The following is a 16,137-nucleotide window of genomic DNA, read 5'->3' on the forward strand; positions in this document are numbered from 1 at the left end:
TGGAGCCGCCGCTGCCCGCGCCTTCCACTCCCCGGGCAGGGGGACCCCCGCGCCGGCGCCCCCGCCCCGCGCCTTCCCCGCGCCGCCCGCGCCCGCCGGGGGGGGTCCTCGGGGTCCTCGGGGGCGGCGCGCGGGGGGGGCGGCCGGGGGCGGGCGCGGCGGGGCGGCGCGGGGCGGGGGCGCGGCGGGGCGGCGCGGGGACCCCCCTGCGGCGGCGGCGCGATGGTGCGGGCCGGCCGGGGAGGCGTGGGCTGGGGTTTGGACCCGCCAACTTCTCCGGCGGTCAGGGGCGAGCGCCAGGGCGGCGGCGAGGGCGAGTGAGTGCGGCCGGGTGGGGCGGCGGCCAGGCGCCCGGGCCGCTCGGGATTGGGCCGCCGGGCTGGCCCCGGCGACCCCGGGGAGGGTCCCCGCCGACGACAGCGGGGCGGGGGAGCGGGGGCGGGGCCGGGTAACCTCGGGCCGAGCAGGGGCAGAGGGCACCGAGCCGGGGCCGGGGCCGGGGCCGGGGCCGGGCGCGGGCGTTCTGGAGGCGGGGGGAGCCCGCGCAGGCTGCGGAGATTGGCGGCGGGCGGGCTGGCCGGAGGCGCGGGCGGGGGCGTGTGCTGGCCCCAGCGACCCCTCCCCCGGCGCCCACTCCCCTGCCCTCCCGGCCGGGGGCTCTGAGCCCCACGGGCCCTCCCCCGCCCCTCCTCCTGGGCATCCCAGCGCCGCTGTCTCCTGGCACGATCCCGAGGACGAGCACCGTCGCTCCCCGGGCCGGACGCCCCCCCGCCGGCTCCCCCTTCTGGGGCCCTCCGAGGCTCCGGCCCCGCCCCCCCCGCGCGGGGGCCCCAAGGAGGGGCGGAGCCGCCTTTCCTCGGGGAATGGGCAAACCCTTCCCACCGCCTGCGCGGGCGCCGCCGCGGGTTGCCGGGCCGCCGCCAACACGCCACCCTCGGGGACAGCGGTGGGAAAACGAGCTCCTCCCAGGTCCCGCCCCACTGCACACACACAGACCTCATGCCGCTCTCTCTCCTGGTTTCCACCCGCGCCAGGTGATGCGCAGAGCTGAAACCATGGTTCATCAGGTGCTCTACCGGGCGCTGGTCTCCACCAAGTGGCTGGCGGAGTCGGTTCGGGCTGGCAAGCTGGGGCCCGGCCTGCGGGTGCTGGACGCGTCCTGGTACTCGCCGGGCACCCGCGAGGCCCGCAAGGAGTACCTGGAGCGGCATGTGCCCGGCGCCTCCTTCTTTGATATGGAGGAGTGCCGGAACACGGCGTCGCCCTACGAGATGATGCTGCCCAGCGAGGCCCACTTCGCCGACTACGTGGGCCGCCTGGGCATCGGCAACCAGACGCACGTGGTGGTGTATGACGGTGACAACCTGGGCTGCTTCTATGCGCCGCGGGTCTGGTGGATGTTCCGTGTGTTTGGCCACCGCACCGTGTCCGTGCTCAATGGCGGCTTCCGGAACTGGCTGAAGGAGGGCCACCCGGTGACATCTGAGCCCTCGCGCCCAGAGCCGGCCGTCTTCAAAGCCACCCTGGACCGCTCCCTGCTCAAGACCTACGAGCAGGTGCTGGAGAACCTCGAGTCTAAGAGGTTCCAGCTGGTGGATTCACGGTCCCAAGGACGGTACCTGGGCACTGAGCCAGAGCCAGATGCAGTAGGTAGGTGTCCTGGTGGGTGGGTGGCCCCTGGGGAGTAATGCCCGGTGGAATGATGGACCCACCCTAAGGATGTCCGGGGCCCTGGCCAGGTGTTGTCCTCAGTCTCCCCTTAGGTAGGGCCCCCAGGTCTGCATCTGTGAAATGAGAGAACAGAGCCAAATCTAAAAGCTTTTCTGGCTCCGTGGCCCGAGGACCTGCTTATGTGTTCCCATAGCCACGGGCTAACAAGCAACCTAGCATCCGCACGGCGGTGGCATCAGAGAGGTGCCCGGTGACATCTCCACCCACATCCATGCCCAGGCACTACTCCCTTACATGCACAAAAGTGTGTCCACGAGCCAACACACGCATCTCTGTACCAATGCTCTCAAGGATACCTAACTTCCCAGCGCCTCTCTAGTTCCCTAGAAACCCATATAGACATCAACAACGCCCTGCCCGCAGCACCCCCTCACTCCTTCCAGCTCTCCGGGGCCCCCTGACCTTTCCAAACAGCTGCAGCCTATTTACAGAGCTTATAAAAGTAACTGCCATTTCATGCTAAGCACTTTGACTCTGCGTTATCTCATTCAAGAAGGCTTAACATCCCCATTTTAGAGAGAAGGAAACGCAGATGTGAGGACATTAAGTTACTTGCTCGGTGAAGTGGTAGGGTCGACATTGAAACTAGTTTTAAACCAGTACTCTAAACCAGGCATCTGCCGGGCATCCACAGGGAGGTGGCTCTTCAGTCCTCTCCTGTGGACAAAGGGGAGGCCGGGAGGGTTCCAGATCACTGGAGGTGGGGGGAGCCTCAGGGGAGGAAGTGCTGAGTTCTAGAACCTCTGAACAGGGAACCATAGATGTCTCACCATCAACCCTGGCCGGGTTTCCTTCAGCCCCTGCCTGGGCACTTCTGGTGGCCGAGATCTCACTGCTTTAGGGGCCTCTCTCTGGTGGCCTCTCTCAGAGTGGCCGGCACCTCTTGGCTTTGGGCTCTGTCCTCGGTCGGGGTCTGCAGAATCTAAGTCCTGTGCAACGTTTTTCCTAACTTGCTGAAAAATTGCTCCTCCTTTCTGTGCCTCTGAGGGAGAGGAAAGTTTTCTGTGAAAACTGTGTTGGACACTCTTAGAGCTGGAGGTCCTGAAAGGTCATCTCATCAGACAGAGGGGAGCCGGAGGCACACAGAGGAAGGGGCAGGTCAAGGCCCTAGGGCTAGCTAGTGGCAGAGCCATGGCTTTTTGCAGGCCCTGTGTTTTTCCTGCCCACCTTGTTCTCTGAAAATCTGGAGTTGAAGATTCAGAGACTTCTGGAATGGAACTCCTGCAGCCCCCTCCTGGCCTTGGTCCAAGATACCTTCTCTCCTTGGGACTTACCACTGCCACTGAGGTGGGGGGGGGATGATAGAATTGTTTCTCTACCTGCCTCACGGCTTGCCCTGAGTGAGCTGCAAATAAGCGAAGAGATGTCAGATCCAGTAAGGTTAGAGATGTCAGAGCCGATTTCCTCACTCCTGGTTTCGGATGAGGGCACCGAGGCTCAGCGAGGGGGTCCTTCCCCATCACCCTGCTCCCTACTTCCTCCCACCTCTTCTGGGATCCCCCCGGGGTGGGGGGCGGGGAGCATGGATCCTCCTTCCTGCAAGATGAGCCCCTCCATTGTGGTGGGACTTCCATTCCCAATTTCTTGGTCTCTCTGGGTTCTCTTATTATAAAATGAGAAGAGGGGATACCAGCCTTGGCCACCTGGCTCTGCACTTATTTAAATGCTGGAAGGGGATTTTGAGAAAGGTAAGGAGCTGTGCAGAGGCCAGGGCCATCTAGAAAGCCTGCATGTGGCACTTCCTTCCCTAGAAGGCTTTGCTGGCCTCCCAAACCGCACACTTTGGGGGTACAGAGGTGTATGAGGCTCCTTGACTTTGCAGCCCCCACCTTGGGGTGGGGTCAGGAAGGAAGCCCGTGGGCTCAGCGGTCCAGATGTAACATCCAGGGTAGTGTGGATGGCAGGCTGTGGAAAGAGTGCCCTGGAGGAGGAGCTGGGACCAGGGCCCTGGACACCCGACAGCTGCTTCCTACTGACACTAGGCAAGCAACCTCTCTGGCCCCAGCTCTGTGCTCCCCAGCTCTGTGCCTCCTGGCACCTTTGTTCCTGTTTGTAAGGGGCTGAGAGTCAGGCAGACCTGAGCTGACACCCTGTCCTCTGCCGCCTGTTGTGAGCCCTTCATCTCGAGAACACGCTCACCTTCTAGAGCGCTGGGGGAAGAAGCCAGCGAAGGAGTTGGAGCCAGCCAGCTCTTGACAAACCTCACTCTCTTTTCCTCCCGTGAGGGTGAAAAGGGAGGAGATTGACCCTCTTTTGGGCATTTTTATCTGCACAATGATTTATGCATGTTTTCTCCTTGACACCTACAGCCACCCCGCGTGGGGTGGAAGATGGCAGTTCCCACTCTGCAGTTGGGAAAAGGGAGGAGAGGGTTCTCTAAGGAGGCAGAGTGGCCAAGATTTGACCCCAGTCGGCAGGCCTCAAAGTGGGGCTGTTTCCCAAGGCCACTGCTGTGTCAGCAAACACAGGGACTTGGGGGGAAAGGTCATAGCTTCACAGTGTAGTGTTGCTTCATGGGATCCTGTGGCCCCTTTTCCTGTCTCCCCCCACCTCCACCCCCAGGGTGCAGAAGAGTGCTGAGCTGCCTCCCAGTGGCCAGGATTGGGAGCTGCCCACCGCGGCAGCCTGCACCGGACTGCGCTGTGTCTTTAGGAGGAAAGCAAGAAAGAGCCAAATGGGTTTTCCTGGCCCCAAAAACCCACACAGTGGGTATCAGTGGCCTGGAAGACATTACCTCACACCCTTGACTAGTTCACAGTCTCAGGAGCTGGGAGCTTCCTGGGGTCATCTGAATCCAGCCCCCAGATGCAGAGGGCAGGGAAGGACCCAAGAAAGAGCAGGCCACTCCAGACTGGTTGGCGGCAGGTTGAATAAGCAAAGGAACTTACTCACAAGGCTTGTCTTGGGTGGCCGACCACAAGATGAGATTTCCACACCCACCTGTCAGATCTTAAAAGTTTATACAGAGGTCTTAACCGGGTTGAATCACATAGACACTGGTCTTGGCACCACATCACTATCAAGGCCATGTCCTTAGGGCAGCCTCTGGGAGTGGGGAAGGCAAGCGGAATGCACATTCCAAGGACAGGGGAGGGGAAGAGGAGCCTCCAGTTGTCCCGGTCCAGTTCATGGGTCAACTGGTGGTTATGTCCTCTCCATGGCCTCCCCCAACTTTCTACCCCTCATATCTGCTCCCAGAACCTCACATCCTGCCTCTTCTGTGTTGTGCCCTGAGTGATCAGCAAGGGGTTTTGTGAGCATGGCGGGGACTCCTTTGGTGGCTATCTGGTTACATTGGAGGCAGATGAGGCACATCCAAGAGAAAGTACAGATTAAGACAAAGATTGCCCAAGTCAGGGTAATATTTTCCATCAGGAGCCCCGTGATCTGAACCATTGATTTATTGAGTCCCCTAGGCTAGGGGTCAGATCATTCAGGGCATTCACTCGTATTCTCATGTGATTTAGTGAAGATGACACAATAGACTCCTGAGATATGAACACACAACATTCAGGGTAAGGGCACAGGTGCCTCCTTGCAAGGCAGCAATATATCTAAGGCCACCCTGTTTTAGAGGACAGCTTTTCTCATTGACGATATTTCAGTGTTCAGCAAGGACAGGTTTTGTTGGCTATCATTCAAGGCTTGCTGGGTGAGTTTAGTAAGGGCCTCTGTGTGTGTGAGAACTTCCCTCAGGCCAATGGAGGGGAAAAAGCAGGTAAATGATTGTACCAGTGGGAAGCAGAACATACACACCTGGCCTTGAGGAGAGGGAGGTTGTCTGCGCTGTCAGGAGTGAGGAGATGGATGGGGGACAGGATGTGCCAGCCCAGGACCCCCACCTCTTCCCCTCTCCCAATGGCATTCATTCTGTTCCAGGTGTGCATTTTAACAAGTCTCCCTTACAGCAGCACCATGAGATCCCAGCAGAGATTGAACAGTTCCCCCTCACCCAAGGATGTGAAGCAACTCCCCCATCCTGGTGGGACATCTCAGAAAATTCCAGTAGATGACACCTTGCCCAGGTGTGATGAGCTTAGTGTTCTCAGCAGTACAGCACGATGATCCGCAGCTAGCAGGGCTGTGGTTATCTCCCTCCACTTTCATACCTTTACGGTGTTGAGTGTCTCAGCAAGGGTCCCCAGTCTGGCATATGGGGAGACAGGCCCTACGGGTTGATCATTCAAATGTATGACAGCCTAGGACAGTGCTTCCGTGCACCCAGCCAAGGTGGTTTTCCCTTTGAGTCTTTTAATCTGCTGCTTTAATATTCATTTTTCTTTCTTTCTTTCTTTCTTTTTTTATCAACCCTACTGCTTATGGGTTATAGGGGAAATGGGACCTCCAGTCTATGTCATGCCCTTTTGCCCAGTTTTGCAGTATGACCCCCAATCGCTATCTAGTCGATGAGGGTATCTAAACACAGTATTGCATTTCTCTAATACCTTCATGGTGGCAGCCTGGTTTGTATAGTGACAAGGGAAGGCTGGATTAGGGCAAACACAGTGTCCACACAAACCAGGCATATGAAAACCCCTCACTAAGGGGGAGGAGGGGCAATATAACCAGTTTGCCAATCTGTCATCAGTTGGGAATTCTGATGAATGGCCCCAGGCTCCTTTGCCAGTTGCCTTGGTTGTCATGTACAACACACAGGACATGCTGTTACGGCATTAACCAAGCCACTCTATTTCAGGGGCAAGTCAGCATCCTTGACAATATGCCGACCCCCCAGGCACAATGGTGGCTGCTCTTCCCATGCATCCACTCTGCTATATCCACTGAAGAGCCAGTTGCTAGGGATTGTACTCACACAAGGGCATTGGCCTTCTGAATGCTCAAGGGTGTCAAGATGCCCCATGAGCTGGGATATGGAAAAGTGAGGACTGCCTCAGGGTCTTGGAGGCAAGCCCAAATAGTCCATCACATATCCTGACCCCATAAGGGCCCATTCATGGTCATCCACCCCACAGCTTCCCCCATTGCCCAAGCAATAGGGTTGATCCAATTAAAAGCAGGGCTCAAGAGTGACTACCAGCCAGACCTGAGTTGAGCCCACTGGCTGCTGCGGTTCATTCCTCCCTGAGCATCTCTATCTGGAGGGGGCTGTGGACACTGCTGGGAGCTGGTGCTCCATGGAGGTAGTGTCTGACTACCATAGTGCCTGACCCATATCTTCTGGAGTCCCAGACTCTTTTACTCAAATGAGAGCACTGCTTGGGAGATGCCCAGAGATGCAACATTTCATTAGTATTTTTTACCCTCTCAAAGGCAGCTTGCTATTCTGATCCCCAGTCACCGCTTCTTCACCAGGCAGCATAAGGAACAATGGCACTGTGCCATGGGAAATAAAAGTGCTCAGAAACCAGAAACTCTGAAATCCCTACAAAGGCTTGCATCTCTTTCACCACCTTTGGGGTCAGATGGACTTGTATTTTACCAGTCACAATATCTGGGAACACATCTCACCCGACCAAACAATTCCCAAAAACTTTATTATAGTGCCTGGGTCTTGAATTTTCTGTACATTTACCACCATTCTTGCCTCACAGATGTTCCAGCAAAGCCTGCAGCATGTTTTGCAGCAGATAAAAGTTTTCACGTTAGCATTATAGCATCAATGTAATGGGCACATTTTACTGATGTGAAGGAGAGAAGGGGCAGTTCTTGGGTTACCATCCCATGTAATTAATTCTTACTCAGGTCAGTGATATGATCTTAGTTAGCAGAAACCTCTATTCATCCCTCTTGCCCATGAATCTCCCTAAAGATGAAACATTTTTTTGCAAGAAATGCTTTGCAAAACATCACAGTAAAAACAATAACTCCCATGAGAATTCATTCTAATGTAATCGACAAGGGAATGAGGTTATTTTTTTGATATTTTATTTTTTTAATTTTAAAAAAGATTCTGGGGATCCCTGGGTGGCGCAGCGGTTTGGCGCCTGCCTTTGGCCCAGGGCGCGATCCTGGAGACCCGGGATCGAATCCCACGTCGGGCTCCCGGTGCATGGAGCCTGCTTCTCCCTCTGCCTGTGTCTCTGCCTCTCTCTCTCTCTCTCTGTAACAATCATAAATAAATAAAAAAAAAATTTAAAAAAAATAAATAAAAATAAAAAAGATTCTGTTTATTCATGAGACACACAGGAAGAGGCAGAGACACAGGCAGAGGGAGAAGCAGGCTCCCTGTAGGGAGCCTGCCCCAGGTCTCAATCCCGGGACCCCGGGGGTTCACGACCTGAGCTGAAGTCAGACGCTTAACCACTGTGATGCCACCCAGGTGCCTCTGTGATAAGTATTTTAAAGTAAAAACCAAGATTATGATTGGTAACATTATACTAGGACATAATCAGATGTTTAGGAATTTTATATACCTTCTGGAACACTTCTATTGATAACTTCAATATAAATAGTTCCTAAGGAAAAATTAGCATCACTTCCTACTTGACTATGCTCCCCATGTAATTTAACATATGAAATGTCTGGCTAGTTTAATATTTCCCTCTTATAAGGAGAAAAACTAAATCTTTTGAGCTGGCCCAGGAAAATCCCAAAGTTAGTTCAAAGTCAGTAAAGCTTCATTTAGAATTTGATTTGGCAAAAACATCAAAAGGTTTTAAAATAGGTGTTCGCAAAGGAGTATGGATCATCGTGAAACAATATTCAGTTATCCATTTAGCCAAAGCGACAATTTAAGGCTTCAGAGACAAATAGAGAAATTGCATAATGTAAAAACAAACGAGCAGCTCTTTTAATAGATAAGACTCCATTTTCTTAACTAATCAAAGACCTGGTAAAGACTGCATGAAGCACAGGATTTTATTTTGATAAAACACAGAACCTTTGTTTTCTAGGTAGGTTACCTAAAAGGCAAAGAAAAGCCTTTCACAGTCCCATCAAGAACAGACCAATCATCTGAGAAAACTTTATCTGTTATAGCAGATGAGAGAAATTTAAATTTCAGTTTTATGAAAGTTCACTTTGATATAGCTTATATTTAAGCTAATTGAAGAACTCATGTACAGATTAATTTTGGTAATACCTTCAGGAGGTAGAAAAACATGTATATTGAACATATATCCATAGATATATAAACATACAGACAGAAACCTCATAACTTAGCCCTTGGTGAGTAATTTTAGGGAGTCTGTGGACTAGGTTTTGGGCAAGGGAACTTCTTTTTTTTTTTTTTTTTTTTAAGATTTTATTTATTTATTCATGAGAGACACAGAGAGGTGAGACACAGGCAGAGGGAGAAGCAGGCTCCAGGCAGGAAGCCCAATGTGGGACTCGATCCATGGACTCCAGGATCATGCCCTGGGCTGAAGGCAGGCGCTAAACCACCGAGCCACCCAGGGATCCCTGGGCAAGGGAACTTCTAGAACAGTGTGTATCCACCACCGCCCCCACCCCTAGATTTTTTCCCCACTGTCTCTGTGGGTACTATCTTGGTTATCTCATGGGGTGTTTACATCTCAAAGACATAAGATTTGCAACTTTGGATTTAGTTTTCCCCTAGGTTTGGGGATTATTGCTATTTAAAATTTTCCTTTGCATTAGGGGTGGGAAGGTGTGGGGGCAACTCCCCGGTTTCCTCCTCAACCACAACATCCTCCTCTTCCTTCTGGTCACTTGCCTGGGGGATCCACCTCTCAGCACTCTAATCAGCCTTTGTCACAAACTCCGGAGTCTTCATCCTAACTTGACTTTGAGCCTCTAGCTGGGGCATCAGTGTCCAGCTAAACTACCCACAGTGGCAGCCAGTGCACTGTGACAACCGCTCATATTTCATGTCTCTGGCACGATGCTCTGGGTATAGTTCCTCAAACAAGCTCAGTAAAGCAGTCAGAGTTTTCAGGGCGTCCCTGGACTCACTCAGAGGTCCACAGGCACCTAACGCATGGGCCACCCCTCCCCGCATAGAGGTCACTGGCCGACATAAGATTTCCTGGACAGATGCCACTTTCCAATTCTTCAGTCCCCTGGCTGGCCTGCCAACTTTTAGTTCACAGCCTCCTCTGGAGCCTCCCCAGGGTCATCTGAAACCAGCCCCAGATGCCGAGCTGGGGAGAGACTAAAGAAAGAGCAGGCCGCCCCAGATGGGTAGGTGGCAGGTTTAATAAGCAAGGAAACCTCCTTATAAGGCTTGTCCTGTCCAGCCCGAAGAGGAGGAGATTTTCACACCCACCTGCCAGATCTTAAAAGTTTATATGGAGGCCTTTGTTGGCTCAAGTCACATACACACTGTCCAGCTGGTCTCAGCACCACATCACTATCTCAAGGCCATGTTCTTGGTGCAGGCTCTGGGAGCAGGGAAGGCAAGCCGAATGCACATTCCAAGGACAGGGACCCAGAGTCCAGCTCATGGGTCACATCCTCCCCATGACCTCCCCCAAGGACTGGCATCTTGTTGGCCAAAGTTGCAGCACAAAGTCCCAGGCCTCTGAGCAGTTGAGAAACATGAGGGGGTCATCTCATCCATTCCCCTGCCTCAGTTTCCTTCTCCAGGAAGGCTCAGGGTAGTCAAAGGACACAGCTCTTAGGGGCAGACAGACCTGACTTCACTTCACACACCCGTGTGTCCTGAGGCAAGTTTCCTCACCTCTTTGAGCCCAGGCTCCCCATCAGAGGATTTGTAAGGATTCTGGAAGATAAACCTCTTGAGCTAACCCGCTGTCTGGTGCCCGGTGCGGAGGTCTGGGCATGGTGGCCTGCCTGCTGGGGATGGGGAGGAAAGCCAGGAGCCTCCAGGGGAAGTTGGACTTGGGAGCAAAGCAGCAGGAGCCCCTGCTTCTGGGCCCACATGCTTTTGCTTCAGTTGGCTCTTTTCCAAGGTTCTCCAGGCTGGGTTCATCCTGGGCCTTGCCACACACAGGCGGTCAGTGCCTCCTCATTGAAATTCCTCAGACAGGCCCTGGGTCCTCCTCGCTGGCAGATGTGAAAGGAGGACCCCCCCTCCCCCCCACCTCCTGAGGTTGACCCAGTTTGGGAAGCCAGAGTCACAGAAACCCCCCGACTCCTTTACTCAGAAGAGGTGCCTTTTATGCAACTGGAAGAAAGCACTGAAGCTGTTTCCATCGTGGATGGGAGGAAAGAAACAAAACAGTATTCAGAGTTTAACAAACGCTTGCACTTCTAAGTGCACTTAAATTCAGCCCACTGCCTGGATGCCGAGAGATTTTTAAGTTGGGTGTCTTGGCAAAGGGCGCCCTTGAAGCCAATGGATCTGTTGTTCCTCATTGGAAGGATCAGCACACATCGAGTCTCAGATTAAAATGTCCGGACAAAAAGATAAAAATTACAACAGGAAAAAAAAAAAATTACAACAGGAAGAACTCACTGTAATTTGTAAGTCAGGACAGCAATCAAAGGAACTCTTGACGCATGCCAGTGAATTTTGGAAGCCTCTTTGGCTCCAGGGCATGGGGAATGGGATGTTGCTGGCACGATTGTGCACCTACTATGTACCCAGGGTCTCTAGGTGCTCACAAGGCTGTGAGGTAGGTGGGGTTATCTCCCTATTTCACAGATGGGGAGACTGAGGCTCAGGGATGCAGGGCCTCCTGGCTGCACCCTGCCCCCTGCACCCTGTGTGCCTCCGTCGGGTCCTTTCCCTCCCACTGCTGCCCACCCTGGTCCTGCCCTGTCCATGGTCCAGGTTTAAGGGTGTGGTGGGGAATTTTGGAGGAAGGGGGGGCTCAAAGAGATGCCTGAATCTGTCTTGGGTCCCACTCCCTGGCATCCAAAGGCTGCCAGGGTGTGGGGTGCTTGAAGAAGAGAGGAGCGACCTTTGGTGTGCTGAGGGCAGGACCAAGGCCTTGGCCCAGACCCCTTTGCTGACTGTTCTGAAACTAGATGTGGCAGGGGAGCCTCACTGGGAGGGGAGACCGGTCCGGAATGGACCTCGGAGCCAGCTCAGACCCCCACTGCCTTCTATCCAAGCCTCTCAGCATTGCTAGGAAGGGTCTGCAGGGACCACCCCGCTCCCATACCCCGCTCCCCAGGGTAGGTGATAAAGGGCGGCAGCATCGGCATCTGCGGGTTCGTGGGCCAGGCGCAGTAGCTGGTGCTTTGCTCCTCACAGCAGCCCGGGCCCATCAATACTTTCAGTCCCATTTCACCCCCTGGAGAAACTGAGGCTCAGAGAAGTGACATCACTTGCTTAAAGTCACCCTTTTGGCAAGTGGCAGAGCTGGGATACTTATGTCTAGCTCTTTCTATGACTGCTTAACAGGAAGATCAGGGGATTTCCTGGGGCGGCCTTTGCCTCTCTGTGTGGCTGTAGGTGAGCCATTTCATGCTGCCCTGCCTCAGTGTATACATCTGTAAACTGGAGTGACTTTATAGTTCATGAATCTTATGCTATCTGCTTAGCATCTGTCTTTCTTTTTTTCTTTCTCTTTCTTTCTTTCTTTCTTCTTTCTTTCTTTCTTTCTTTCTTTCTTTCTTTCTTTCTTTCTTTCTTTCTTTTTTTTAAAGATTTTATTTATTTATTCATGAGAGACATGGAGAGAGAGGCAGAGACACAGGCAGAGGGAGAAGCAGGCTCCATGCAGGGAGCCAAACGCGGAACTCGATTCTGGATCTCCAGGATCAGGCCCTGGGCTGAAGGCAGTGCTAAACGGCTGAGCCCCCGGGCTGCCCTGCATTTGTCTTTCTTGCTAGACTGTAATCTCCCTGAGCCTGGGCCATGTCCACCGCTGTGTTCTTACCATTCGGCACGTAACAGCCACTTCTCCACAGCTCTGTGAGATAGGTCTGTGCCACGGAGCCCATTTTACAGGTGGGAAAACTGATCCAGAGAAGTGAAGCATTTGCCCGAGGTAAATGCTAGTAAAGAGCTCAGTAAATGGCAGAGCTGGGACTCACCCCTGTCCTCTCAAGCAGGTCTGACTTCGGGCATCCTTACTCAGAGGCAGGCTTTGGGGAAGGGGGCGCCCTTTGTCTTATGTCTCCAGCATTGAAGGTAGGTTGGGCCAGGGGTAATTTGAGCTCTGAGAAGGCCAAGGGTGTTACTTTTGTTTCTGAAGCTCCCTGTCCTTATAGCCACAGCTTCTTTGGCCATCTCCCCCCCCACTACCCCCCCAACCCCCATGCCGCTCCTAACCCTGTCCTCCCCTCTGTCCTCTGCTGCACCCAGGACTGGACTCCGGCCACATCCGAGGCTCAGTCAACATGCCGTTCATGGACTTCTTGACCGAGGACGGCTTCGAGAAGAGCCTGGAGGAGCTGCGTGCTATGTTCGAGGCCAAGAAGGTGAACCTAGCGCAGCCCCTCATCGCCACGTGCCGGAAGGGGGTCACCGCCTGCCACGTCGCCCTGGCCGCCTACCTCTGCGGCAAGCCCGACGTGGCCGTCTACGATGGCTCCTGGTTCGAGTGGTTCCACCGGGCACCCCCGGAGACCCGTGTGTCCCAGTGGAAGCGCGAGAAGGCCTGAGCAGGGTCCTTGTCGCCGGCTGGCAGCTCCCATCTGTTTAGTGACCGCAGCCTGACATGCAGCTCGTATCTCTTTAGCAAAGGAGACTGACCAGGTTTTAAAATTGCTGTGTAAAGCCCTCCTTTCCCCCCAGACACTGGAATAAACTGCCTTTTCTGAATAGCTGTGTTTGTCTGCCTCTCCCTGGGTTCCTCCCTTGCCCCATGTGCTCATTTCTTTCAGGCTCCTTAGAACCCACCAAGGCAAGAAATTTCCAGAGCAGTCCCTCGCTGGGGAGCCTGCACTCAGGCTGCCGCTCTATTATTTCGTTTTGGAAGCCAGGTATTGTCCCATGTCAGGTGGGGCATACTGGGGCCTACCTGGATGGGGTACCAAGGAGCTGGAGAGAAGTGAAACCAAGGCTAGCCAATGCCAACTGCTCCTGCTCAAGGCCCAGCCCTCTGGGTGTGGGGGATAGAGTAGGGGCCACCCGGCCTTCCAAAGGGGTGTCACACAACTCAGGCCTTGATGCCTCTCAGAAGAGGCGATGCTCAGAGGTGGGCCTGAGGAAAGGGGCCTCTACCTGCGGTGTCCTTTCTGGCTCAGAATAAGACCCTCCTGGGAAGCACATGAAAAGGGGCTGGAGAAGCAGCCTCAGCCCCGGGAGAAGGTTCCAGAGCCCTGGCAATGTGAAGCTACAGTAGAAGACTGGGCCCATGTGGCTGGGTTTTGAATTTCCTAGAAACAGGCTTTCTGAGCCCTCCTTTGGGGCCCTGTGCTGGGGGTCCCATAGCTGGTGAACCAAATTAAGAATCATCAGGTTAGGGACACTTGGGTGGCTCAGCAATTGAGCATCTGCCTTTAGCTCAGGTCGTGATCCCAGGGTCCTGGGATCGAGTCCCACATCGGGTTCCCCTCAAGGAAACTGCTTCTCCCTCTGCCTGTGTCTCTGCCTCTCTCTCTGTGTTTCTTATGAATTAAAAAAAAAAAAAAAAAAAAAGAATCATCAGGTTACAGCTTGCTGACTGAGGAGGCACAAGTCATCCCCAAAGGGTTGGCCGGTAGCCCCCTCAGCATCCTGGCTCCCACTTGGGAAAGTGAAAATCTAGGGTTTATTTCTACAGAAGAAGCAATTTCAATACACCCACACAAATGAAGTTAAGTCACAAGATTCACTACTTACAGATCCCAGACATGGGTGGGAGGTGATGAGCCAGGGAGGACAGACCTCTGTCCCGGGTGGTGCGTGAGCAGGGGAGACAGCAGGGAGCAGGGTCGCAGACACCTATTACTCATAAGGCGGTTGGGGCAGAGGGCACTACCTTTCCACAGGCTCAGCTCGAAGTGGTTATTTGACCAGGTGCCCTGGGAAGCGCAAAGCTGGAACATGAGATGGGAATCCTGAGCTCAGGTCTTGGTCTATGTCCAGGCTCTGGGCACAGGAGTGTTGTCCTATTGTCGAGTGTCTGAGTAGCACCTCGAGAGACCTGCTGTCCCCTGACAGCCTGCAAGCTGAGCCCTGGCCTCACCAAATGGGATTTCCTGCTTCCACTGTGCAGCCTTCCTGGGCAAGGACAGAGCCATGGAGGGCACAGACCAAATCCACCAGGGACACACCCCAGCCCCTAGCCTGGCGTTGGGGCAAGCAGGAGCTCAGTAAATGCTGAGGAGACTGGGGGTCAGGCTGGGTCAGGCTGAAGGCTGCAGGGTCTGCGGGGAAGAGGGCTAGGGCTGACCCCTCCTGCCTCCATGCTGTCTTGTCACACCAGCTTTAGGTCCTCAAATGGCCAGGGAACCCAGCTAAGCCACACCCAGACCCATGACCCACATCAACTGCCTTAGGGAATATGAGTGAAGCTGCCAAGTTTGTGATAATACTGTCACGCAGCCATGGATGATTAATGAGAGAATAAGAGCAATCCCAGGAGACCAGTGAGGCGGCAAGAGGTGGCGGTGGTCTGGACCTGGGGCCGATGGGCAGGACAATGATGTTGTGGAAGTGGCTGAGGCGGGTGCGAGTCTGGTGTACTTTGTTTTTTCGTTTTTGTTTCTTTAAAGATTTTATGTATTTATTCACAAGAGACATAGAGAGGCAGAGACACAGGCAGAGGGAGAAGCAGGCTCCCTCCAGGGAGCCCGATGTGGGACTCGATCCCAGGACCCTGGGATCACGACCTGAGCCAAAGGCAGACGCTCAACAACTGAGCCACCCAGGCACTCAAGTCTGGTGTACTTTGAAGGCCTTGCTGATGAGTCGCTTACGGGGTGAGCTGTGGGTTACAGGCCACATCTCTCCGTGGTAAGCGATGGGCTAGGCACTTGATGAAAGTGACTGTTCAATTCTAATTCTTACCCTTCACCATGAGCTGTGTCTGTTTCACATACAAGGAAAGTTCTGCCAAAGAATCTGGTCAAAGTCACTCTTTAAGTGGCAGGACCAGACTCAGGGGCCCTGAGTGTCACCAAGCTCTCTGCCTCCCAGGGAGCCCCTGGAAGGCTGGCGTGAGGAGGCCTCCTCCATACCCCCACCCCTGCTGAGCAACAGCCAGACAGGGCTGAGATACTGCGGGTGCCAACTGCAGAAGCCACTTAATTGTTCATCTTTGGTAGCCCTCATGGTTTGAGGGGTGGAGAGCAGAGTCTCATGTCACATCCTGCTCTCATACTTGGTCCCTGATCCCTTCATGTCCAGCTGAGAGAGCTCAGGTGCACCTTTCTCTCCCCTCCCCACTCCTCTTGGCCTATAGCCATGCTCAGAAACACATCCACACCTTTAATATTCAAGTCCCTTCTAAACTGTTTAGCTCCTACGCATCCCTCAAAGTCCAGCTCATGTGGCCCTTCTGAGAACCCTGACTCCTTCCCCCAGTCAAAACTCATCACTCTATTCAATCCTTTGTAGTCACTAGAACTAACTTTCCACCTGATGGCAGCTGAGCCCTCTGTGTCTGACTCCCAACCTGATGCATGTGGGGGCTCAGGAAACAT

At 54.0% G+C, this 16,137-nt stretch overlaps 1 protein-coding gene across 2 annotated transcripts; it reads left to right on the forward strand.

Moving 5' to 3' along the window:
• Positions 1-191: 191 nt before the first annotated feature.
• On the forward strand, positions 192-13,330 carry TST (thiosulfate sulfurtransferase). Of its 2 annotated transcripts, XM_025460945.3 has the most exons (3): positions 192-317; positions 1,035-1,650; positions 12,872-13,330. In XM_025460945.3, exons 2-3 carry the CDS (start codon positions 1,038-1,040, stop codon positions 13,168-13,170), a joined length of 912 nt encoding a protein of 303 aa, XP_025316730.1. In that variant the 5' UTR covers positions 192-317; positions 1,035-1,037; the 3' UTR covers positions 13,171-13,330. The 2 variants fall into 2 exon arrangements, with proteins under 2 accessions (XP_025316730.1, XP_025316724.1); XM_025460939.3 differs by lacking the exon at positions 192-317 and having other exon boundaries at positions 775-1,650.
• Positions 13,331-16,137: the final 2,807 nt, after the last annotated feature.

Source organism: Canis lupus, chromosome 10 (genome assembly GCF_003254725.2).
Source record: "Canis lupus dingo isolate Sandy chromosome 10, ASM325472v2, whole genome shotgun sequence".
Taxonomy (NCBI): Eukaryota; Metazoa; Chordata; class Mammalia; order Carnivora; family Canidae; genus Canis; species Canis lupus.